The sequence below is a fragment of the Talpa europaea genome (assembly GCF_964194135.1).
Source record: "Talpa europaea genome assembly, chromosome: 11".
NCBI lineage: Eukaryota > Metazoa > Chordata > Mammalia > Eulipotyphla > Talpidae > Talpa > Talpa europaea.
Window position 1 is genome coordinate 20,972,720 of NC_140078.1, and position 23,500 is coordinate 20,996,219.

Sequence of the window (23,500 nt, forward strand, 5' to 3'; positions counted from 1 at the left end):
GAAACAAGACCTAAAGCCATAAAATACACAGAAGAAGACATATACCCCACATTGACTTCAATGATGTCTTTGGGGACTGAACTTTCAGAGAAACAAAACCAAAAATAAACAAATAGGACTGCATCAGACTAAAAAGCTTCTGCACATGAAAGAAATAATCATTAAAGGAAAAGACATCCCGCTAAAAGGAAGGAAACATTTGTACAACATAACCACAACAGTCATCCGAGAATACATGCTTCTTGCACTTGGTGGTGGCAGCTAATGTGTGACTCTGGAGTCAGAAAAACCAGTCCTTGAACCCCATCAACTACCCCTGAAAACTTGGGCAAAATCAATTCACCTCTTAAACTCCTCATCTATAAAATGGGATTTGAAATAGCACCTACCTCCAATAGCTGCCGTGACAGAATGGATTACAGATGGCAAAATGTCAATTTTCACTTAATATGAATTTGTCATCTCCCTGGGCACTTACCTAGTCTGCAGTGATACAGTCAAATGCATCAAGAAGGTTGGATCATCAATAAACATAGGACCTAAAATGGTGGTTCCCTCAGGAAAATGGTGCAGAAAATTGAAATCAGCCAACATGCAAAATACAGTTGCTACTCATGCATCAAAACGAAGATGAAGAGATGAGCTATGGGGACCAGGTATTGTGGTTCCTGCACAAAAACTCTAGCTGGTGGAGCCTGGGCCTACATCACCACTTTGCCAGCACAGTCAAGTCTGCCATCAGGAAAACGAAGGAATTGAAAGACCAGTAGAAATGCCACAATTTGAAACACATAATAAATGGATTAATTTATGTAACAATTACTTTGATTTGTAATTTTATTAATTAGATGTTCTGATATACATTGCATTAATTTTACTTCTCAAAAAAAAGACTAGAGATTTTAAAAATCCTTATTTTTACTGGAAAAATATGAGATGGGTTATAATTCAGTATTTTTTTCAGTAGTCAAATGATTTACGATATAAGAATATAAGCCATAGAGGCAGAAATGTATCTTAGCTTCTTTTAAATTTGTTCTTGCACGTTCAATTTCTTTGAGATACACTGGTTCAAATTAAGCAAACTTATTTTTAAATCACAGTTAATATTTTACAAATGTTTCAAAAGGTAGGATGATATATACTGTCTCTTAATTCTGTCTAACCACACATTGTATTAGAATTCCTGAACAAATTCTCCAACTATATCATTCTCCATTTTTCTTTTTCTTTTTTTTTTTTTTTAAAGATTTATTTATTTATGCTTACAAGAGCTGGGGCACAGGCCAGAGATGCAGGGGGTGAGAGGATTCACCAGAGACAGCGCGGAGAACAGAACAGGTAGATTGACTGAAACACACTGCTGAGGGGAGCAGCGGACTGAGACATAAGAGGTCTGCTGTGCGATGTGGGTTTCTCCCTGGCTGGCTGGGGATCGAACTCGTGTTGCAGAAACTGCTGGCAGCTTCATAGTGCGGTGCTTAGCCCCTTGTGCCACCAAGGAGGCCCTCATTCTCCATTTTTCAGTTTGCACACAATTATTCATAGGATTGTATTATTCAAGTTGATACAATCACACTAGTAAAAAATGAAGTTTCCTGAAGGAAAAAACAAATATATGTTAGGCATTTCCTTCTCCCTGTCCTCAGCTGAGGGCATAAGAGGAGTTCTGGAACTCCCAATATTCTCCTGAGTCTGACACACAAAGCACCCAGCTCCGGTGTCCGTCCTCCACTTTCTGGAAGCCTTCTCCTCTAGACTTTGCAGTCTCCTGAGACACCTCCTGTCAAAGTTCTGGTCCTATATCATTGAAATGATCTGAATCATGTACCTCCATCAACTGTGGTCAGGAGAAGCACCAAAATGCTGTTTGAATAAAGTCAATCCCAAAGGCACTCTATGGTCCAGAAAAAGTGAGTAGGAATCAGACCTTGTCATTAATTGGATGTGATCTGGAGTGAGTTACTTAGCTTGCCTGGATCATAGTTTCTTTTTTCGGAAATGGAGATAAAATCCACACTTACTTTCTAGGCCAAGATTCTCCAACTTTAACTGCAGGGAGTTTACCCGGGAGCCACTCCTAGTCTTTGGTTGTGCAGGTCTGAAGTGTAGCCTTTTTGCATTTCTAACCGGTTCCCAAGAGATAATGCTGGTGCTGACTGGCAACATTCTGAAAATGACTGCTCTAGGTTTTTACAAGTTGTTCCAAGAGTGGTGACATGAAATTCGGTGCAGTTACAGGCACAAGGGAAGTGAAGGCAGCTGTTACTGTTTCCACCCCGCAGAGCCCTCCTCTCGGCAAGGCGGTCCGCACAAGACCACAGTGATCCAGGGACTCCCTTCCAGGCCGCGTCTGGAACCTGTGGCCCGGGAGAGTGGGTGCAGCAGCTCCCGCGGCCAGGGCAGCCTCAGGTAGAATGCTAGAGGGGGTGGAGCCGCGCATGCGTGTTGCTGCGCCTGCGTACGGAGAAAGGGGGCGTGGCTCACGCTCCGGGCCGGAAGCGGGAGGCTGCCGGGGCGGGCTGGCTGGCGGCCCCTTTCCGGCCGGTCCCCATGGAGGCGCTGGGGAAGCTGAAGCAGTTCGATGCCTACCCCAAGACTCTGGAGGACTTCCGGGTCAAGACCTGCGGGGGCGCCACGGGTAGGCCGCGGTGGGGCTGGGGTGGTGGGGAGAGGGGTGCCCTGGAGCTTGGTCGGGGCACCTGGCTTTTGCCTGGCCTGCCGAAAGCAGAGGGAGTGGGAACAGAGGCCATTCTGACCCTCGTTCCCTGCTCTGCAGTGACCATTGTCAGTGGTCTTCTTATGCTGCTTCTGTTCCTGTCCGAGCTGCAGTATTACCTCACCACTGAGGTAAGGGGCGGGGCTCGGCTGGGGGCGGGGCCTGGCATGTTAGAATTTGTGTCTTTAGGTGTATTTGGGCTGGGAGAGGCTTGGGGCCAAATCTTACTGAGGTAGCACTGCCCCAGGTGCATCCTGAACTCTACGTGGACAAGTCGCGGGGAGATAAACTGAAGATCAACATCGACGTACTTTTTCCGCACATGCCTTGTGCCTGTGAGTACCTAAACATAGGTGGGCGTTGCAAGACCTAAGGTTCTCATGTTCTCAGAGTCACACCACCAACTTTAGTTTATGTACTGGACCCCAAGAGAGCCTCCTTCCCCTAATCCACTACAACCCCAACATAGGCCCAGCATCCCTTTTCCCTCCCAAACCCAGATCCCTTGACCCAGTGATCCCTGTACCTTATCCTGACTTCTTGCTTCCAGATCTGAGCATTGATGCCATGGATGTGGCTGGGGAACAGCAGCTGGATGTGGAACACAACCTGTTTAAACAGCGACTAGATAAGGATGGCATCCCCGTGAGCTCAGAGGCAGAGCGTCATGGTAACTAGGGAAAGGGCCAGGTCTCAGATCCCAGAGCTGGTCATACCCAAGCCCCACCTCTGGCAAGTAGGTTGTGTCCAGCCAAGTGAGAAATGAAGTAACTGAGACTTAGAGAAATCGAGTGATTTGCTTAGCTTTGAAGAAACAGAGTGGGGTGAAGCCTAGCCTTCCAGTCTCTGTGTAGTGCGTAGTGTACCTGGCCGTCATTTTATTTATTTTTTTTTTTAATTTTTTTTTATAGAGGCATGTTTTTTATTTATTTATTTATTGTATTTGTTTGTTTGTTTTGTTTATACATGCACTGGGTACAGTCAGAAGCGCTGGAGGGTGAGAGAATTCACCAGAGCCAGAGTGGGGAGCAGAGCAGGCAGAAGGACTGAAGTACACTGCTGAGGGGAGCAGCGGGTGGCAGGAGAGGTCTGCGCACCATGTGGGATCTTCCTCCGGTGGCCGGGGAGCAGCCGGGGATCGAACCGGCGCCGCAGAGGCCGCGGGCAGCTTCGCAACCCAGCGCTCAACCGCTGCGCCACCGGGGAGGCCCTATTTTATTTTATTTTTAAAGATTTATTTATGCATACAAGAACCGGGGTACAAGCCAGAGGTGCGGGGGAGGGGAGGGTGAGAGAATTCACCAGACATAGAGTAGGGAAAAGAACAGTTATTGACTGAAATACACTGCTGAGGGGAGCAGTGGGTGAGTCAGGAGAGGTCTGCTGTGCCATGTGGGTCACCTCCCTGGGCGGGGATTAAACTCATGCTGCAGCGGCTGCAGCTACCTTCATAGGTTGTGTCTTAACCCCTGCACCATCAGGGGGGCCCTATTTTTTAATTTTTTGAGAAAGCTCCTTACTATTTTCCATTCTGGCTGTACCAATTTGCACTCCCACCAATAGTGCACAAGGATTCCCTTTTCTCCACATTCTTGCCAACCTTTCTATCTTTTTTTTTTCTTTAAATAATAGCCATTCTGACAAGTGTAAGGTGATTTTTTATTTGCATTCTCCTGGTGATTGTGTTGAGCACCATTTCTTGTATCTTTTTGGCCATTTGTATGTCTTTGGAAAATGTCTATTCAAATCCTTTGCTGAGTTTATAATCAGATTGTTTTTTGCTGCTGAGTTAAATTAATTAAAATGAATAAATTTTGGGAATTAACCCCTTATCAGGTATATGGTTTACAAATATCTTCTCCCATTCAGCATTGGTTGCCTTTTCATTTTGTTGATCTTCGTTGCATAAAAGCTTTTTATTTTGGGCCTTCCTGGTGGTGCAGGAGTTAAAGACAGTGCTATCAAGCTATCGCCAGCCACTGCAGCGTGAGTTCAACCCAAGGCCAGCCAGGGAGCAACCCACAAGGTGCAGCAGACCTCTCCTGTCTCATCTGCTGCTCCCCGCAGCAGTGTATTTCAGTAGATCTGCTTGTTCTGCTACCCACTCTCTCTGGTGAATCATCTCACCCCCTTGCACCTCTAGCTTACACCCCAGTTCTTGTATGCATAAATAAATAAATCTGGGCCTCCCCAGTGGCGCAGTGGTTGAGCGCTGGGTTGCGAAGCTGCCCGCGGCCTCTGTGGCGCCGGTTCGATCCCCGGCTGCTCCCCGGCCACCTGAGGAGGGTCCCACATGGCGCGCAGACCTCTCCTGCCGCCCGCTGCTCCCCTCAGCAGTGTACTTCGGTCCTTCTGCCTGCTCTGCTCCTACTCTGGCTCTGGTGAATTCTCTCACCCTCCCGCACTTCTGACTGTACCCAGTGCATGTATAAACAAAAAACAAACAAACAAACAAATAAATAAATAAAGCATGCCTCTATTTAAAATAAATAAATAAATCTTTTTTTTTAAAAAAAAAAAAGAAGCCTTTTATTTTGAAGTAGTCCTACTTGCTTATATTTTTGTTTTTGTTGCCTGTGCTTTTGATGTTATATCTAAAAAAAATCATTGCCAACATCAATGTCAAGGAGCTTTCCCCCATATTTTCCTCTAGGAATTTTATATTATGATGTCTTTAGCCCAATTAGAGTTCATTTTTGTGAATGGTATAAGGGAGGAGTCCAGTTTCATCTTTTTTTTTTAATGTGAATATTCAGTTTTCCCCACACTGTTCATTAAAGAAGCTATCTTTCCCTATTTGGGGATTTAAGTAAAAATGGGAAGTGAGAAAGGAAGGAGTGACAGTGTCAGTTGGTGAATTTTGGGTATCAGAGATAATAAAGTAGGAAATTAAGTAGATGGGGATACTTGAAATTGAATTTGGAAGGTTTGTAGTAATTGGTAATGACAAGATATGAGCATGGAAATGTGTGGCTGAGATGAGAAAATAGATTATTGGAGGCAAGGAGGTCAGGGATCTAGATATTGAAATTGCCAGTTATGATGGTGTAATAGTTAGAGCAGGATGCCGAGTTCAGAGAGAGATGCCTGAGAGGTGGTGAAGTGGTTAAGGGCATACACTTTGGAACTAGAACTGAAATCTGTCACTTACTATATTGCACTGGGCAAAGGAACTTCACATCTCTGAGTCTCCACATCATCTTTAGTATGATGGGGATAATACGTTTACCTTGAAAGAGTCATTTTGGGAATGAAATGAGATGATGTATGCAAAGTAACCTGCACCCAGCTAACATTTCATTTTCACTATTAGTACTCTTTTTTTTTTTTTAAAGATTTATTTATCTATGCATACAAGAATTGGGTGGGGCACAGGCCAGAGGTGCGGGGGTGAGAGGATTCACCAGAGACAGAGTGGGGAACAGAACAGGCAGACTGACTGAAATATACTGCTGAGGGGAGCTGCGGGCGAGACAGGAGAGGTCTGCTGTGCCATGTGGGTAGCTCCCTGACTGGCCAGGCATCTAACTGCGCACAGCTTCACAGTGCTGTGCTCAACCCTTTGTGCCACCAGGGATGCCCTATACCATTCCTCTTATGAAAATAAATAATGTACATGCTTAGTGCCTGATACATAGCAGGCTCAATGTAAATATTAGTATTATCGTGCATGATTCCTAAGCTGAAGGCCAGAGGGATTGAGGATACAAATTTCACTGTGTCTGCCTGCAGCTGATGCCTCTGCCTCTGCCCTTCCCTTAGAGCTTGGGAAAGTTGAGGTGAAGGTGTTTGATCCTGACTCCTTGGATCCTGATCGCTGTGAGAGCTGCTATGGTGCTGAAACAGAAGATATCAAGTGAGCTGGACCCTGGGTGTGGAGGAGGATGGGCAGAAGGGCTCCCAGCAGGCTCTCTTGCTCAGCCAGTCTGAGTCTCCACTGGACTCTGTGGCAAGTGGGGAGGGTAGACCAAAAAATTTAGACACGATGGGGTATGTGCCTTGGTCACGGATCATGGTGTAAGTGACCGAGGCTCTATGGCCAGCCCTGCTTGGGCACTACAGACCTGCGGGTGAGGCTTAAGTGGTCTCTGCTTCAGGGGTGGTCTGTGGACTCTAGCTGTCCTTGGGCCAAACCATATATTCCCTCTGAAGAGGGATGCCATTGACAGAACCTTTTGTCTAAGAATCATATAAGGCCTAAATGTGTACTGTATGTAAAGCACTCAGAGGGAAGACCCAGTCCAGGTTTAAGCACTGGTTACATGGCAACTGCTATTATGTTTCCCAGTTCCTGATCTCTGAGAGCAGCTCTGGGTGGGGTCTGGGAATATGTATCTTCAAACTTTTCTTATTGTGATAAAATATATGTGATTTAAAATTTTAATTCTTTCCATTGGTGCAATTCAGTGGCATAACTACATTCTTAGCCTTGTGCAATCATCATTACTCTCTTCCAAAATATTCCATCCCCCAAACTGAATGGGGAATAATTGTAAACAGTCCTGCTGCCACTGAGGAAACACACTTTGAAAATATTATGTCAGGGATGAGGCTAGCAGAGGCTTCATTAGCAAACTGAACTGCTCAGGCTTTATTCCCAAAGCACCAGCACTGTTTCTCTGCCTCCCCAGCACTCTAACGTTGCACCCCTTCTCCTGCAGATGCTGTAACACCTGTGAGGATGTGCGGGAGGCATATCGCCGCAGAGGCTGGGCCTTCAAGAACCCAGACACTATTGAGCAATGCCGGCGGGAGGGCTTCAGCCAGAAGATGCAGGAGCAAAAGAATGAAGGCTGCCAAGTATATGGCTTCTTGGAAGTCAACAAGGTACAGGAGGGACTGAGGCAGGGCAGAGCCAACTGGGCTATAGGTTAACCCTAGGCCTTTGTGAATGGAGGGCTCACTCAGGCCCCCAGGGCAAAGGGAGGAGGAAATGGCTGGAGAATGAGAGGGAATTTCCCTAACAGGTGGCAGGAAACTTTCACTTTGCTCCCGGGAAGAGCTTCCAGCAATCCCATGTGCACGGTGAGTGATCCTACATCAGCCAGATAGGTTTAGACCCTAGACACCTTGGCAAGTTGGGTGCCCTTTCACCTGCCTGATATTCCTTTGCCTTTGGTCAGAGCAGACTCCTTTCAGGGTAGTAGTTTGGTGTAAGGGTTAGGAGTACACGCTAAGGAGTCAGACTGTCTGGGTTAAGATTTCAGCCTCAGACCTTTCTAACTGTTTCTTAACCTTTTCAAGCTTCATTTTCTTGCTTTATAAGATGATGATGAGAGTTCTTATCTCCTACGGTGTTTGAACAGGTTCTTGTGGAAGGCATTTGTTTAAATGGTAGCCCCCCTATGAGCTGACCTGTGTGTGAATGGAGCTGAGCTGGAAAACAACTTTGGGAAGCAGCAGATAGGGGAAGGGTGGTGCACTGGGATTATAGGAAGATGGTTAGTGTCAGGTGTTGGTGTGGGCCTGCAGGCACTCAGCAGTACAAGATACTGCCGAGGCAACAGCAGTATCTCTGCTTCTCCACCTGGGTTTTCGTCAGAGGCAGAGACATGCTCAGTAGCCTGGACCAGAAGCTGAATGGAAAAGCCGGGAACTAGTTCTGACATTTGGTTGATTTAGGGTGGGGCAGAGGGGAGGTTGTAAAATTTACCAAGTTCTTTTCCATCATAGATCCTCAGGACAGCCTTTTGCAGAGCTCATTGAGGCCCAGAGGGGGGCCAGTGATTTGCTCAGCCACCCAGCAAGGAACGTGGCTCTAGGTCTTTGTTCTTCCTAGGCTACCATGCTTATGTCTCAAGCCCCTTTGTACTCTTTTCTGGCCAGGGAAGGGCTTCTTGGGAAGGGGACCAAGAGGAGGCTTATTAGCTGGGTCCACACCCTGCTGCTTAGGCAGGAATATTTTAGTCTTCCCTACCACCACTTAGCTTGCTCCATAGTTCTCATTGCAAAGCTCTGAATCTTTTTTCTCTTCCTCCCTTCTCTTTCCCTCCCTCCCCCATGCTGCAGTACATGCTGTGGAGAGTAAGTGGCCCTGCCCCCCAGGGAGGCCAAAACCCCACTTCTAGGGATGCAGCCTACTATCCCAGAATAGGGGGAGGTTTGGGTCTGGGTTGGGGCCTTTCTCTGGGTGACTCTAGAAAGCACTGCAGCTTATCTTTCAGGTGGGGTTCCTTGCAGCAGGAGGGATCAGGTTAGAGAGCAGAAGGAACTTGTTCTGGAATAGATGATCTAGGGTAGCCATGGGTGTCCTTTTGGTGCTTTGAGGATAGGGGCAGAGCAGTCAGGGAAAGAACCTGGACAGCATTCTCAGGTCCCACCTCTCTTTGGGGTTTGGTGATTGGTCATTAGCTCTAGTCAATTAGAAGCTGGGTTTTGTTTCCTGAAGAGCAAGCAAGGCCTTGGTAGGAGTAATGCCTGGAACAAGGCCCATAACAGGTTTCTTACATATGTCAGAGGAGAAATAGGGTCTAATTTCATATGACCCTGAGGAAGACTAACTTTCCACAGGCCCAAGGCAGGCCCTATCAGATTGCCCTCAAGCAGGGTGAGGCTCGGGATTGAGTGGGGGTTTAAAGAGCCATGTGGGTCACACTCCAGAGGGAGGTGTGAGGAGACCTGAGCAAAGGTCCGAGGGAGCCATGGGGCTGGTCCTATTCCACCTGGTGACACCATCTCCCTTCTCTCCTAGTCCACGACTTGCAGAGCTTCGGCCTCGACAATGTACGTGCCAGGTGGAAACCTTGAAGGGCTGGTGGGAGCGGGAGGCTTGGTTGTTGCTTCCTTTCCCTCCCTGTCCTTCTCTCCAGGGAACTCTGGGGCAGGGGACTTACCAAACATACATTCTGACAGTGCTCCAGTCTGAGGAAACTGGGAGTGACTTTTGAACTGAGCTCTGCAGAGGCTGGAAACGGGATGGAGTTGGACAAGGGCATTCCCAGCAGAGGAGACCTAGGGGCATGGGCAGAAGAGAATGTGGCACTTCTAAGGAACTGAGCAGGCCGACGTAGACAGGAAAGACCACACTCAGGACCTGCCGAAGAGTCTGAGCTTTCTCCTGAGAGCAATGAGATGCTGTTGGCCTACTTTCAGCAGGGTCTTGATATAATCTGATTTTCATTTTCTTAAGATCCCTCTAGTGGTTGAGTTTGATATAGCTGGAGTCGGACAGGTGCAGAAGCTGGGGGTTCTGGAGAGCCTAGGGTTGTTCCAGTCTAGACCTCCCTGGCTTTTGAATCTAAGCAGAGCTTTCACTTGTCATGTCTGTATTTGCCTAATGTAAGGATACAACCAAGGAGTCCCAGGATCCCCACGAACTCTGTGAAGGAATTCCTAGGTAGGGAGCAAGGGTGCCTGTCTTGGGCAGGTTCTCTCAGGCAAGACCCTGTCCTTCCTCCCCCCATCTCCACATGTCCGCTCCCCAGACCCAGGGCCCCTGTCTGCTGCTGTGCTGCAGAGCTTTCAACAGGTGTTCTTGCTGAGGCCTCAAATGCTCTGAGGCTCCAGTGCTGGTGTTGCTTGCAGATCAACATGACCCACTACATCCGGCACCTGTCATTTGGGGAGGACTATCCAGGCATTGTGAACCCCCTTGATCGCACCAATGTCATTGCACCCCAAGGTACCAGTCTGGGAGGGTGCCCCCAGCTACCAGAGCCCTGCCTGGCACCCACTCCCAGTGTTCTCTTCTCCCTGCAGCCTCCATGATGTTCCAGTACTTTGTGAAGGTGGTGCCCACAGTGTACATGAAGGTAGATGGGGAGGTGAGTTTGAGGGTGCTCAGACATAGTCTCCTGCTTGGTGCCAAGCACTTAGAAAATGAAGTGCTGCTCTGATTCTCATGTGATTGGTGACAAGCTGAGGTCCATGAAGGTAGGTGATTTGCAAGCAAGGCCTTGGTACAGGATTGTACAGGCTTCAGAGTACAGGATTGGCCTTTGGATTCCTAAGCGTTTGGTCTGCTTTCCCACACTGCCTCCATCTGTTCCTCTGGTTTCCACTACCTGGGCCCCTTACTCCCAATTTTGCTGTGGCCTTGCTGTGCAACAGCATCTCACAGAGTGCTGGGACGCATGGGGCTGAGAGGAGGAGGCAGCTTTGCCAGGTGCTCATGGTGCCAACTCAGCCTTCTCATTCCTGGACCCTCACATAGAGAATCCACCAAATGTAGCTGGGATGGGTAAATTGTAAAGAGAATGACCAGAAGGGCGGCTGGGAGAGGGCATTGAAGCCTTGCCCTGTTTTCTGCTCCCTAAGTTCAAGACACTACAAGACAAAGGGCAAAGTAGGGGTAGGGCTGAGGGGAGGAGGGAGCCAGGTCATAGACCTTGGCCATAGCCCAGGCTTCCTTCCCTCCCCAGGTGCTGAGGACAAATCAGTTCTCTGTGACCAGACATGAGAAGGTCGCCAATGGGCTGATGGGTGACCAGGGGCTGCCTGGAGTCTTCGTACTCTATGAGCTCTCACCCATGATGGTGAAGCTGACAGAGAAGCACAGGTGAGGATGAGGAAATGGAGGAGCCTGGGCCTACAGGAAGTCAGGGTACCTGCTCACTCCCTTCCTCACCTTTCTGGCAGGTCCTTCACGCACTTCCTGACCGGCGTGTGCGCTATCATCGGGGGCATGTTCACAGGTTAGAAGTTCAGGGAGTCTGTCTGGGATTGGGGCATGGTGGGAGTGTAAATTCTGGTCCCTCTGGGTTCTGGTTGGGGGAAGGGTACAAGGGAGATGCTGGCCTGGCCAGCTAGGTGACATGGCTCTAGAAGTCAAGCCAAGACCCAGCTGACCAGGGCCAGCCCTGTCTCTTTCCCCAGTGGCTGGACTCATCGATTCACTCATCTACCACTCGGCTCGAGCCATCCAGAAGAAAATTGATCTAGGGAAGACAACGTAGTTCTCCCTTTGCCCCTCTTTTGTTCCCTCTTTCTCCTGTTCTCTCTTTGACCTTGTGGTCATATTTCCAGTCTCTAACCCCCAGCCCCAGTCCCTACTTGGAGAGTCAGTCATAGCCCTAGGTTGATAAATCTGTTGATTGTGATAGTAGTTGCTGGTCTCTGTGTGGTTTTTGGGTCTGGCTGGAGCCCGAGAGCAACCCCTTGTCACAGACGCTAACTGAAGGTGGTTAGGCCACATATAGCCCCTGGCTAGCTCACCAGGGCCCACCCCACAACCCTGTCCTCGGTGCATCCTCTGCTGTGGTCTTCCAGCCTTTTGGTTTCAGCCTTAGGCCTTTCCTTGGGTGAGCATCCTGGAGCCATCATGGATGGCCTCCAGGCTTTAAGTGTTGGACCCCCGTGGTCCTAGGCCTTGGGTACAGGCTGGAGCTTCACTAATGGCTAAAGCTGGGGCCCCTACCTGCCACTCTAGGCTCAATCTATCCCCTCATGCTCACCGACCCTGCTCTGTGACAAGCCCCTGCTGACTCCTGGTACCAAGAGGGGCCAGCTGGGGCCTTTTGGTCTCCTAAGTGAAGGCAGAACTGAAAAACAGGGAGGGCAGGTAGCAGGGGTCATGCCAGGGCACACCCCCAGCTCTGGACCTAATCAAGACTTCCCATTGTAGCTCTCAAAGTGTGTGGAAAACCAGGTTCAGAGCCTTGCCTCTCCATCGCCCAGGGAAGTTCAATGTACGACTGGAATCCAGGAGAGGCAGAGGACAGAAGGCAAAGTCGGGTCATGATAGCAGAGCCTCTGGAGTCAGACCTGAGATCAGCTCTGAGGTGGTCATTTATAAGCTCTGACTGGACACGTCATTTAATCTGACATGGGTACCATGCTCATCTATAAGTTGGAGTGATATTGCAGGCTATATTGAGCCTTGGTTTTTTTTGGTTCAACCAGGAACCATTGCTCTTGTTTATGGTATCCTTAAGAGGGCTCATCTCCCATCCTGGGCTCCAGGGAAGGGCCTGATCTGTCACTCAGGGCAAGCCAGACTGTCCAGATGATGATGTGAATATGGGAGATGAGGTGGCAGCAGCCATCCTAGAGTCTTGGGAGACCTGCCTGCAAATCAGCTAGACCTAATGCACAGCAGGCTGAGCCCAGAGGCAGAGAGTCATTATTTAGCCTCATGACAAGCTGTGCCTAAAGCCAGGCAACCAAACTTAGGAATTATAGATATGCAATCTAACAATTTCCCTCTATGCTTCAGTCAGTTTGGATTGGTATTTCTATCACTTGCAAACAAGCATTCTGATAGGCCTACTCTCAGTATTGGTGGCAAATAATCAATTAAATAGGTGAGGTATGTAGCTCTCATGGGAGGGCAGAGCCATAGCAGATAAGCCATCGGCCAGAGCCATAGCAACAAGTGGGTGGCTCAGGGCATGACACTTTGGTTGCTATAGCTCCTCCACCTGATGCCAACTCTTGAGCTTGCCAGCGGCAGAACAACCCTCTGTCCCATTCATCCCGTGAGTCCTGACTTCACCCAAGCCCTGTCCCTGATAGATAACAGCACATACTCAGGCATCAGTGGATGTGTGGTAAGTTTTCTTCAAAACAGTGAGCTCAGCTAAGTTATACTCGTGACTTCCACTCACTGTCTTGGCATAGCTATGGGGCAGCCCAACTGAGGGCTTAGACAACAGGTCCCAGGGGAGCTCTGAAGTACAGGCTTTGGCTTGCTTGCCCAGCCCAGCCCCAGAAAGAGCTCCAGCTTGGCACTGACCTGACCAGGGGGCTATTCCAGGTCCCTGTTGTGGAAGGGAGACATGTTAGGGCCCTCCTTTTGTTACCCTGGCTAGGCCAACAACCCTCCTCCCTCAAGGCATGCCCTACTCTTTGTATCACTAGACCATACCCTCCCTGCTGCCTAATCCAAAGAGTACTTCATGCCCTCCATCTGATACCCCATTACCCTTACATTCCCATTCCCTATTTCTCCTGCCCTGACAAAGTCACTTCCTAAACTCTAAACCCCACACCCCAAAACCTCTGGGTACACTTGAAATAATTACTTTAATGAAAATGGTAAAATATTTGAGAATTTAAATTGAAAAAAAAATACAATAATAAAATTGGACAAAATTTTTAAATAAATTCAGTTTTTTAATTTAAAAATAAAATTTTGGGGGGCCTCCCTGGTGGCGCAAGGGGTTAAGCACCGCACTATGAAGCAACCCGCAGCCTCTGCAGCACAAGTTCGATCCCTAGCCTGCAAGGGAGCAACCCACATGGCGCAGCAGACCTCTTCTGTCTCACCCGCTGCTCCTCTCAGCAGTGTATTTCAGTCAGTCTGCCTGTTCTGTTCCCCACTCTGTCTCTGGTGAATCCTCTCACCCCCGCATTTCTGACCTGTACCTAGCTCTTATATGCATAAATAAATTTCTTATTAAAAAAAAATTTTTTTCGGGCCTCCCTGGTGGTGCAGGCAGTTGAGCACAGCACTGTGCTGTCTGAAGCCTCTGCAGTGCGGGTTCGATCCCGGCCAGCCTCGGAGATGCCCACATGGCACCGCAGACCTCTCCTGTCTCGCCAGCTGTTCCCCTCAGCAGTGTATTTCAGTCAGTCTGCCTGTTCTGCTGCCCACTCTGTCTCTGGTGAATCCTCTCACCCTCCCGCACATCTGGCTTGTACCCCAATTCTTGTACGCATGAATAAATAAATCTTTAAAAAAAGGGCCTCGGGCCTCCCCGCTGGCGCAGCGGTTGAGCGCTGGGTTGCGAAGCTGCCCGTGGCCTCTGCGGCACCGGTTCGATCCCCGGCTGCTCCCCGGCCACCGGAGGAGGATCCCACATGGCGCGCAGACCTCTCCTGCCGCCCGCTGCTCCCCTCAGCAGTGTACTTCGGTCCTTCTGCCTGCTCTGCTCCCTGCTCTGGCTCTGGTGAATTCTCTCACCCTCCCACGCTTCTGACTGTACCCAGTGCTTGTATAAATAAATAAATAAATAAAAATTAATCTTTAAAAAAATAAAAAAAAAATTAAAAAAAGGGCCTCCCCGGTGGCGCAGCGGTTGAGCGCTGGGTTGCGAAGGTGCCCGCAGCCTCTGCCGCGCCGGTTTGATCCCCGGTTTGATCCCCGGCTGCCGGGCGAGGGTCCCACATGGTGTGCAGACCTGTCCTGCCACCCGCTGCTCCCCTCAGCAGTGTGTTTCGTCGGTCTGCCTGTTCTGCTCCCTGATCTGGCTCTGTTGAATCCTCTCACCTTCCCGCACTTCTGACTGTACCCAGTGGTTGTATAAATAAATAAGTCTTTAAAAAAAAAAGAAATCTTTAAAAAAAAAAAGAAAAAAAGAAAATTTTCATTTACAAATGCTTAGAAAAATATTTTATTTTATTTTATTTTTTTTTTATAGAGGCATGCTTTATTTATTTGTTTGCTGGTTTGTTTGTTTGTTTGTTTTGTTTATACATGCACTGGGTACAGTCAGAAGCACGGGAGGGTGAGAGAATTCACCAGAGCCAGAGCGGGGAGCAGAGCAGGCAGAAGGACCGAAGTACACTGCTGAGGGGAGCAGCGGGCGGCAGGAGAGGTCTGCACGCCATGTGGGACCCTCCTCTGGTGGCCGGGGAGCAGCCGGGGATCGAACCGGCGCCGCAGAGGCCGCGCGCAGTTTCGCAACCCAGCGCTCAACCGCTGCGCCACCGGGGAGGCCCTAGAAAAATATTTTAAATGTTTGGGAGCCCCTATTGAAAACCACTGGCCTCCCCATGTCATTGTGACCTATGTGCGCACACCTCCACTTCAGTCTCAGTACCTTCATCCTTGGACCCTCCATACTGTAAGCAGTAGACTCTGGATCTTCCCATAGTCCTGGTCCTATTTCTCCTCAGCCACCAAGAAAAGCACATCCTGGCCAGGGATCTGGGTGCCAGGGTACACAGCGCTGCACACGAAGAATCCAAACTAGCAGGGAGGGTCCCTGGGGCTGTGGACAGAGAAAGGCGACATGGAAGTGGATTTGGTACTGAAACCACCTGCTGTGATGACTTTCTCTGAACAGACCAAATACCCATCTTCAGCTCTGACCACCCTGGAATCCCAAATTCATGTGACCACCTGCTTCTTTATTACTCAAAGGGTGGCCCATGAGCCAACATCACTGATATGACAGTGGATTCCCCTCTCCTCCTCTTCTAACATTATACCTCTCTTCAGACTGCTATTCTACCCCTACCCACTTCCCCCTGACTTCTGCGGCATCAAATTAAGCAAGGAATTGATTCCCTTTGGAATCTAACATGGGCATCTCCCTTCTGGACTGGAACAGATTGGCAGATTCTCCCTGGGCTTCAACCCCTGTAAGATCTGCCACTTCCGGGCCTCTCTGGTGGCTCAGTGGTTGAGTGCTGGGTTGTGAAGCTGCCCGCAGCCTCTGCAGCGCTGGTTCGATTCCCGGCTGCTCCCCGGCCACCGGAGGAGGGTCCCACATGGCGTGCAGACCGCTCCTGCTGCCTGCTGCTCCCCTCAACAGTGTACTTCGGTCCTTCTGCCTGCTCTGCTCCCCGCTCTGGCTCTGGTGAATTCTCTCACCCTCCCGCACTTCTGACTGTACCCAGTGCTTGTATAAATAAATAAATAAATCTTAAAAAAAAAAAAAAAAGATCTGCCACTTCCACTTCCTAGTCTTCCAAAGAACATGGTATGTGGCAGACAGAATACTGGGTTTAAGGACAAAATTTTGGAATTCTGAACTTACACACTGCATGACCTCAGGAAAGTCCTTCCTTTCTGAACCTTTGCCTGGGTGTGTAATGGACACAGAATGCACCACATTGCTTTTCAAATTGTGCTTCTTAATCAGGATCTTGCATGTGGTTGGTAAAAATAGATTACCTCATCTACACCAGAAATGCTGAAGTCAGATCTCAAGCTGTGCCTGGGAACCTGAATTTCTAGAAACTGTACTGGTATTCTGATACACAGCAAGAGTTTGGAAAGCTCTAGTCTCATCCATCATGATTCTTTTTTTAAATATATATATATATATTTATGTATACAAGAGCTGGGGTGCAGGCTAGAGGTGGGGGGTGGGGTGAGAGGATTCACCAGAGACAGAGTGGGGAGCAGAACCGTCGGATTGACTGAAATACACTGCTGAGGGGAGTAGCGGGTGAGGCAGGAGAGGTCTGCTACGCCATGTGGGTCACCGCCCTGGACCAGGATCAAACTTGTGCTGCAGTGGCTATGGATAGCTCTATAGTGCTGTGACTTAATCCCCTGGGCCACCAGGGAGGTCCATCTGTGATTCGTTATAATGTTTTCCATGACTCATATGTTGGTCTTCTGAGTGTGGGTATGTGATTGTTGGGCACTGAATTATCACCCCACACACCTCTGGTGAAAATGGGTCTGGGAGAGGAACCTCCCTGGAGGTCAGTGTTCTCTAGACTAATGAGAGGAAGAGCCTGAGGTTTTGCAGAGCCAAAGAGACTACATGTTTTAGAAATACCCTGGATGATGCCATGCTCCTTAACATTCATTCATTCACAAATATTTGAGCATCTCTACTACATGCTAAGCCTATCTGTGTATTGGAGGATACAGTAATGAACAGAACAAAAATCCCTGGTCTCATAGTTTACAGCCTAGTTCGTGTGGGAGGGAATAATGACATAAGTTGGGGTAAGTGGTGAGGAGAAAAAGCAGGAATGGGTATAAAAATTAGTTCCTGGGCCACCCTGGTGGCCTAAGGGGGTGAGCACAGCACTGTGAAGCTGTCCGCAGCCTCTGCGGCGCGAGTTCGATCCCTGGCCGGACAGTCAGCTACCCACATGGCGCAGCAGACCTCTCCTGTCTCGCTGGCTGCTCCCCTGGGCAGTGGACTTCAGTCAGCCGGACAGTTCTGCTCCCTGCTCTGGTGAATCCTCTCACTCACCCTGCACACCTCTGGCCTGTGCCCCAGCTCTTGTATGCATAAATAAATCTTAAAAAAAAATTAATTCAAAGTACCATTTTAGTTACTCTTCTCGGAAAGAACAAGAGCGGGCTACGGCTCCCGTGACGTCATGGCTTGCTCTGTGACGCCGGATCAGGGCGTTCTGCGGGGACCGTGGTCTCCTCTATGACGTCAGCAGCCGGGTCTAGACACAGGCGAGAGGGTTGGGTCCACCCGCGGGGCCCGCCGGCTGCGCACAGGCTCCGTGGGGTCCTGGCGGCGCGCACCGGTCGAGGAAGCGCCGAGGGCCTGGGCGGCTGCGGCGGCGACTTGGGCGTCCGTGAGGGGCGGCCCGGGGTCAGGATGCGGCGGAGCTCCCGCCCGGGCTCGGCCGCGTCCCCACAAAAGCTCACGCCCAACTTCTACAGCGACAACAGCAACAGCTCAGTGAGCGTCACCTCGGGGAACAGCAGCGGGCACTGGTCAGCTGGGCCGGGGCCCGCGGAGCCCGAGGGCAGAAGAGCCCGGGGCTCGAGCTGCGGTGAGCCCGCCTTGAGCGCTGGAGTGCCCGGAGGAACCACATGGGCTGGAAGCTCTCGGCAGAAGCCGGCGCCTCGGAGCCACAATGGGCCGACCGCCTGTGGCGCCGCAACCGTGAGGGGCGGGGCCTCGGGTGCGGGCGGGGTCGAACCCGGGTGAGCCTAGGGAGGGGGCGGGGGCTTAAGGGGCGGGGCTTGGCGCGGAACTGGGATAAAATGGTCCAGTCACCTGGGGGGCGGGGCTGTGTGGTGAAGAAGCCCTAAATAACAGGCCTTAAGGGGCGGGGCCTTCATGTGATTGATAGTCCTGGGGGCGGGAAAATTTTGTGATTGGTCACCACTGAAGAGACGCGGCCTCGGCGTTACTTCGAGCCGCGCCCGGGAAAACGGGGCCGTTCTCAGCTTGGGGGCGGGGCCTCAGCTTGGGGGTGGGGCTAGCACCCTGACTGGGCTCCCATGAGGGGCGGGGGCTCGGGTTGCTGAGGGAGACCCGGGGTGAGACTTGGGATGCCCGGCTTCAAAGTCTGTGAGAGGCAGCCCAGCCCCTGGCTGGGGAGCCTGCGGCCGGGTACCGGGGAAAGAGTAGACCTGTGATGCGCACGACCCCAATGGAGCCCCTGGGCTCCCGCAGAACCGGCTGGCTCTCCCGTAGTCTCTGAGGAACAGCTGGACCTTCTCTCAACCCTGGATCTGAGACAGGAGATGCCTCCCCCGCGAGTGTCCAAGAGCTTCCTGAGTATGGGCCAGACCAGCCCGGATCCTCTCTCACCTTCCGACTCCCTTCTCCGAACTCCAGTTCTCATCTCCCAGACCCTGTTCTCCCTTCTGAGCAGCCCGCCCCCGCCCATGTATGAGTTTCCAGCCCCTTTCCCGAGTCAGATCCAGTCTCAGAACCTGAAATCATTTTCCTTGCCCCCCTCTAATTCTCCCAACCCATCCCCCTCCCTCCCTGAGCCCTAGGCACTTCCCTGAGCCCCTTCCAGAGCCCCTTCTGAACCTCGAACACCAGGCTCTCTGAGCCCCTTCGTCTCTCCCTTCTCTAGAGCGTAGTGCCCTTTCTGAGCCCCTCTCCTCTCCTCAGGCGTGCTTTTCCAGGTGCCCAGCGTGGTGTTATCCCTGGTAGGAGACGTGCTGGTCAATGTGTACAGGTCAGAGGGAGGGACGGGGATGGGCTGCTCTTTGGAGGGGGTGGGAAGCGGGGCTGAGACGGAGCCAATTCAGACCTGATTGAGTCGTTTTCATAAAAGCTGGGTCTAAGTTACTGGGGTAGGGGCTGCGGGGTTCACTAGGGTCTTAGGACCTCAGCCTCCCTGCGGTTCCTCAGGGAGGTCTGTTCCATCCGCTTCCTGATCACCGCTGTGTCACTGCTGAGCATCTTTCTGGCAGGTGAGGGGGTAGTGAATATCTTGGGTACCCCAGCCCTGGCTGCTCTGGAACCAAACCCAAAACATTTTCTCCAGCCTCCCACTCAGTGCTTCAGATCCCCAATCCCTGTGGAAGCCTCCTGACTCAACCCCCTCAGGTCTCTTCTCACGTCACTGTCCTTAATGCCAGGGAATCCTCTCCCTGCCTTTTTCCTAAGACCTCCCCCATTCTTTCTCCAGTACTCTGGTGGGGGCTTCTGTATCTGGTGCCTCCTTTGGAAAATGTGAGTCTGGGAAACTCTCCTGGGGGTGGGGTGGCAGGTTATGAACCTGGAGATTGTGAGGGTCCCCTGGGTTGCTGGAAGTGGGGCAGTGCGAAGGCTATAGTCCCAAGGAAGGGCTGCATATAGACCCGGCATTTCTGAGGGATTTTGCCCAGAGGAGGTTAAGGGTCTCTAAGTGACTGGATCCTGGAAGGTCAGGGAAGAGTGCTGGGAGGTCCTCAAAAAGAAAGTCCTTTGAATCTGGCTGCTCCCAGACTGACTCAAGTGGGGAAAAGGGTGTGGGTAGATGGGAGCTCAGCAGCGCTGCATTTTGTACTTCCCTCCAATAGGAACCTAAGGAGATCCTGACTGTAAGGTGAAAAAGGGCATCTGGGATGGGGAACTGGGGGCCTCAAAGGTGTTTCTGTGCGGGCCCTTAGTGGAAGTGTCCAGGGGGACAGGGAGTCAACCACACTATACCAACATCCCCACTGCAGTGAGTACCACGAGCGTGTGCGCTCCCAGGGGCAGCAGCTGCAGCAGCTCCAGGTCGAGCTGGATAAACTCTACAAGGAGGTGTCCAGCGTTCGCGCAGCCAACAGCGAGGTGAACCGTAGACCTGCTCCCAGAGCCGGGACCCCAAGGGTGTTCGGAGTTCCGCCCCCGGTACCTGGCCGGGGGGCTCCACACACTGCACACTGCTGTCCCACCTGGAAGCCCTTAGAGGAGCCTGGCTAACTGGATCCTGAGTCTTAAAGCCCTGCCCCACATCCCTGACTTTGGGATTTCCCCAGGGGCCCACAAAATGCTTCCCAGAGAACCTATTCCTAGAGAACACTGCCACCTACCCATAAAATCAGTCTGCAAGCCCTCTAGGCCCCGCCCTCCCTTTTTTCAGAAAGTGGCCAAGCTTGTATTCCAGAGACTGAATGAAGACTTTGTGAGGAAACCTGACTACGCGCTGAGCTCTGTGGGTAAGACCCAGAGACACTGAGAGACAGACTCAGAGATACAGAAAGAGACTGAGACATTGACACAGACTGGTGCACACTACTGGTCCAATAGATAGACCTCAGATAGACACTTCCCTGGAGGTCAGTGAGGGCTTGGAGCAGGTGAGTTGTGGCTTCTCTCTGCTCCAGGAGCCTCTATCGACCTAGAGAAGACCTCCCATGACTATGAGGACACGAACACTGCCTATTTTTGGAATCGTTTCAACTTCTGGAACTATGCACGGCCGCCCACGGTTATCCTGGAGGTGGGCCTAGAACCTAGATCCTGGGTCAAGACGGGTAGGGTGCTGGGGAAAGGCCTTAACAGTTCCCTGGAAGGGGGGCCTGGCTGAGCTGAGGGCTTGGGGTTAGGTGGAGCTCTATTGGGTGAGGGGGTACTTGGCCCCAATGAGGCTGTGGGTGAGGCCCAGGAGGGCATTTAACTTAAGGAGAGACCTAGCAGTGTTGGAGACAGGCCCTGGGTAGGGTCTGACTGGGTAGGGCCTGGTCTGGGTGTGGAGGACTGGATGGGGACTTTGGAAGGCGTGGGGCTACCTAAGCCAAAACCCAAGCTGGGTAAGGGCCCCCCAGTCAAGTCTTCAGATTTTTTAATTTTTTTAAAGATTTATTTATTTATTTATTTATACATACATACATACATACATACAAGCACTGGGTACAGTCAGAAGCCTGGGAGGGTGAGAGAATTCAGCAGAGCCAGAGCAGGAAGCAGAACAGGCAGACGGACAAAATACACTGCTGAGGGGAGCAGCGGGCGGCAGGAGAGGTCTGCGCGCCATGTGGGACCCTCGCCCCGCGGCCCAGGATCGAACTGGCAGAGGCTGTGGGCAGCTTCGCAGCCCAGCGCTCAACCACTGCGCCACGGGGGAGGCCGCAAGTCTTCTGATTTTAATCGTGTCTCTGCCCACCTGCAGCCAGATGTCTTCCCTGGGAATTGCTGGGCTTTTGAGGGCGACCAGGGCCAGGTGGTGATCCGGCTGCCAGGTCGTGTACAGCTGAGCGACGTCACCCTGCAGCATCCACCGCCCAGTGTGGCACACACTGGGGGAGCCAACAGTGCCCCACGCGACTTCGCAGTCTATGTGAGTGGGGCTGAGGTGGGATTTTGCCTGGAAACGACCAGGCAGACGTACAAACTGGTGCCAGTAGCTGTCTTCACTTGCTCTATTTCTATAAAGTGGAGATTCTACTTCTTGCTTCTCAGGGCTATTACAGGTTATAACCATATCTAAATGCTAGGGATTACTGAATGCTTACTCTGTGCTGAGTACTTTACAAAGATTATTTCATTCCATCTACACAACCTGTGAAATGCCATTATCCCCCTCTTCACAGATGAGGAATAATGCTCAGAAGGTGGACACTACTTGCCCAAGGTCACATAGCTAACAGTCAGTTAAAATTTGAAAATTGGCTTGTTTGAACCGGCATTCTATACTACACTACACTATCCTAATGCTAAAAAATAAATGGAAAAATGCATCCAGCCATTGAACACACAGTAGGTCCTCCCAAAGTTGCTTTTTCCCCACCTCTACCTGTACCTCATTGTTCCTACACTAACTCTTTACCTACCAGGGCCTCCAGGCTGATGATGAGACTGAAGTTTTCTTGGGGAAATTCACCTTCGACGTAGAGAAATCTGAGATTCAGACTTTCCACCTACAGGTTTGTCTGAGGTGGGGGTGGGGGGGTAAGGGTATTAAGGGAGTGGGGAGTGAGGGAAGACTGGGGAGAAAGGCAGCCCTTGGGAGAACAGACATTGGTGATCCATTTGTCTCCCCAGAATGACCCTCCAGCTGCCTTTCCCAAGGTGAAGATCCAGATTCTAAGCAACTGGGGCCACCCCCGTTTCACGTGCTTGTATCGAGTCCGAGCCCATGGCATGCGAATCTCAGAGGGGGCAGGGGATGGTGCCACAGGGGGGCCCCATTAAATATGCTGATTATTGGAGCTAAAATAAGCTGGATCAGTGCTGGGGGGTCTGTTGGGGACTTTGGTTGCCCATGGTGCAGAAGTATGGTCCAGGGGTAGAGGGTTACCACCCAGTGCACCCTCTGAGAGAAAGTTGAGATCAGTAATATATAGTTGCCATAGCTCATGTTTATGAAGTGCTTACCATGTACAAAAGATACGGTGCTTTGAACATTATACACATTACTTACTTAACCCTCACAGCCATAAAGGAGGAGATGGTCAGGTTAGAAAACTTGTTCTTGCTAGTGAAAAGCAGCATTACAGTGGGCCCCAGGCCTACCTTCCCCTAGAGGCTACTGTATTTAACTGCAGAGCCACTAAGTTTGGAGTCAGGCTTGTGCACCTCAATTTCCACCCTTAATCTCTGGAACAACCTAACTCCTGCTAGGTACAGGTAGAGGGAGAATTACCCCTTTTCTCTTGATAAATGCTCAGAAACTAAAGAGGACTTGCAGATTCCTCAGAAGCATCTGAGCCAGAGTTGATGATACAGGCCCGGGGTAGCCCCTACTCAGATTGTCTTACTGAGATCTGAGTACCTGATACTCTGCAAGGCACAGTGTGGGTGATCTCATCTTCATCAGTCCCTGCCCTAAAGAAGTTTGACAGGGAAGGGAGGACAGGATGCTGTAGGAAACAGGGCAAAGGATTAATAATTCTCCGTGGGCAGGGTAGAAAAGGGAAACCAGCATGAGAAACATGCACCTATTAGGTTCCTTCCCAATATGTTCATATTTGGAGAAGTATACACACTATTAATAGAGATTACATCTGTAGAAAGTAGAATGTGTGTGGGTTGTACA

At 50.7% G+C, this 23,500-nt stretch overlaps 2 protein-coding genes across 4 annotated transcripts; both read left to right on the forward strand.

Annotated features, from left to right (window-relative positions):
• Window positions 1-2,553: 2,553 nt before the first annotated feature.
• Window positions 2,554-11,680, forward strand: ERGIC3 (ERGIC and golgi 3; the record flags this gene model as incomplete). 3 transcript variants are annotated; one of them, XM_084247561.1, is made up of 14 exons in its annotated part: window positions 2,554-2,641; window positions 2,780-2,850; window positions 2,967-3,054; window positions 3,270-3,389; window positions 6,482-6,575; window positions 7,381-7,546; window positions 7,687-7,744; window positions 8,729-8,743; window positions 9,411-9,442; window positions 10,226-10,340; window positions 10,418-10,482; window positions 11,080-11,216; window positions 11,297-11,352; window positions 11,534-11,680. In XM_084247561.1, 14 exons carry the CDS (start codon window positions 2,554-2,556, stop codon window positions 11,611-11,613), a joined length of 1,185 nt encoding a protein of 394 aa, XP_084103687.1. In that variant the 3' UTR covers window positions 11,614-11,680. The 3 variants fall into 3 exon arrangements, with proteins under 3 accessions (XP_084103687.1, XP_084103689.1, XP_084103688.1); XM_084247563.1 differs by having other exon boundaries at window positions 10,244-10,340; XM_084247562.1 differs by lacking the exon at window positions 8,729-8,743 and having other exon boundaries at window positions 10,244-10,340.
• Window positions 11,681-17,727: 6,047 nt separating this feature from the next.
• On the forward strand, window positions 17,728-22,656 carry SPAG4 (sperm associated antigen 4; the record flags this gene model as incomplete). The annotated part of the gene is made up of 12 exons (XM_084246478.1): window positions 17,728-18,214; window positions 18,712-18,816; window positions 19,162-19,228; window positions 19,405-19,466; window positions 19,685-19,728; window positions 20,058-20,083; window positions 20,205-20,313; window positions 20,606-20,681; window positions 20,850-20,965; window positions 21,635-21,802; window positions 22,299-22,388; window positions 22,507-22,656. 12 exons carry the CDS (start codon window positions 17,728-17,730, stop codon window positions 22,654-22,656), a joined length of 1,500 nt encoding a protein of 499 aa, XP_084102604.1.
• Window positions 22,657-23,500: the final 844 nt, after the last annotated feature.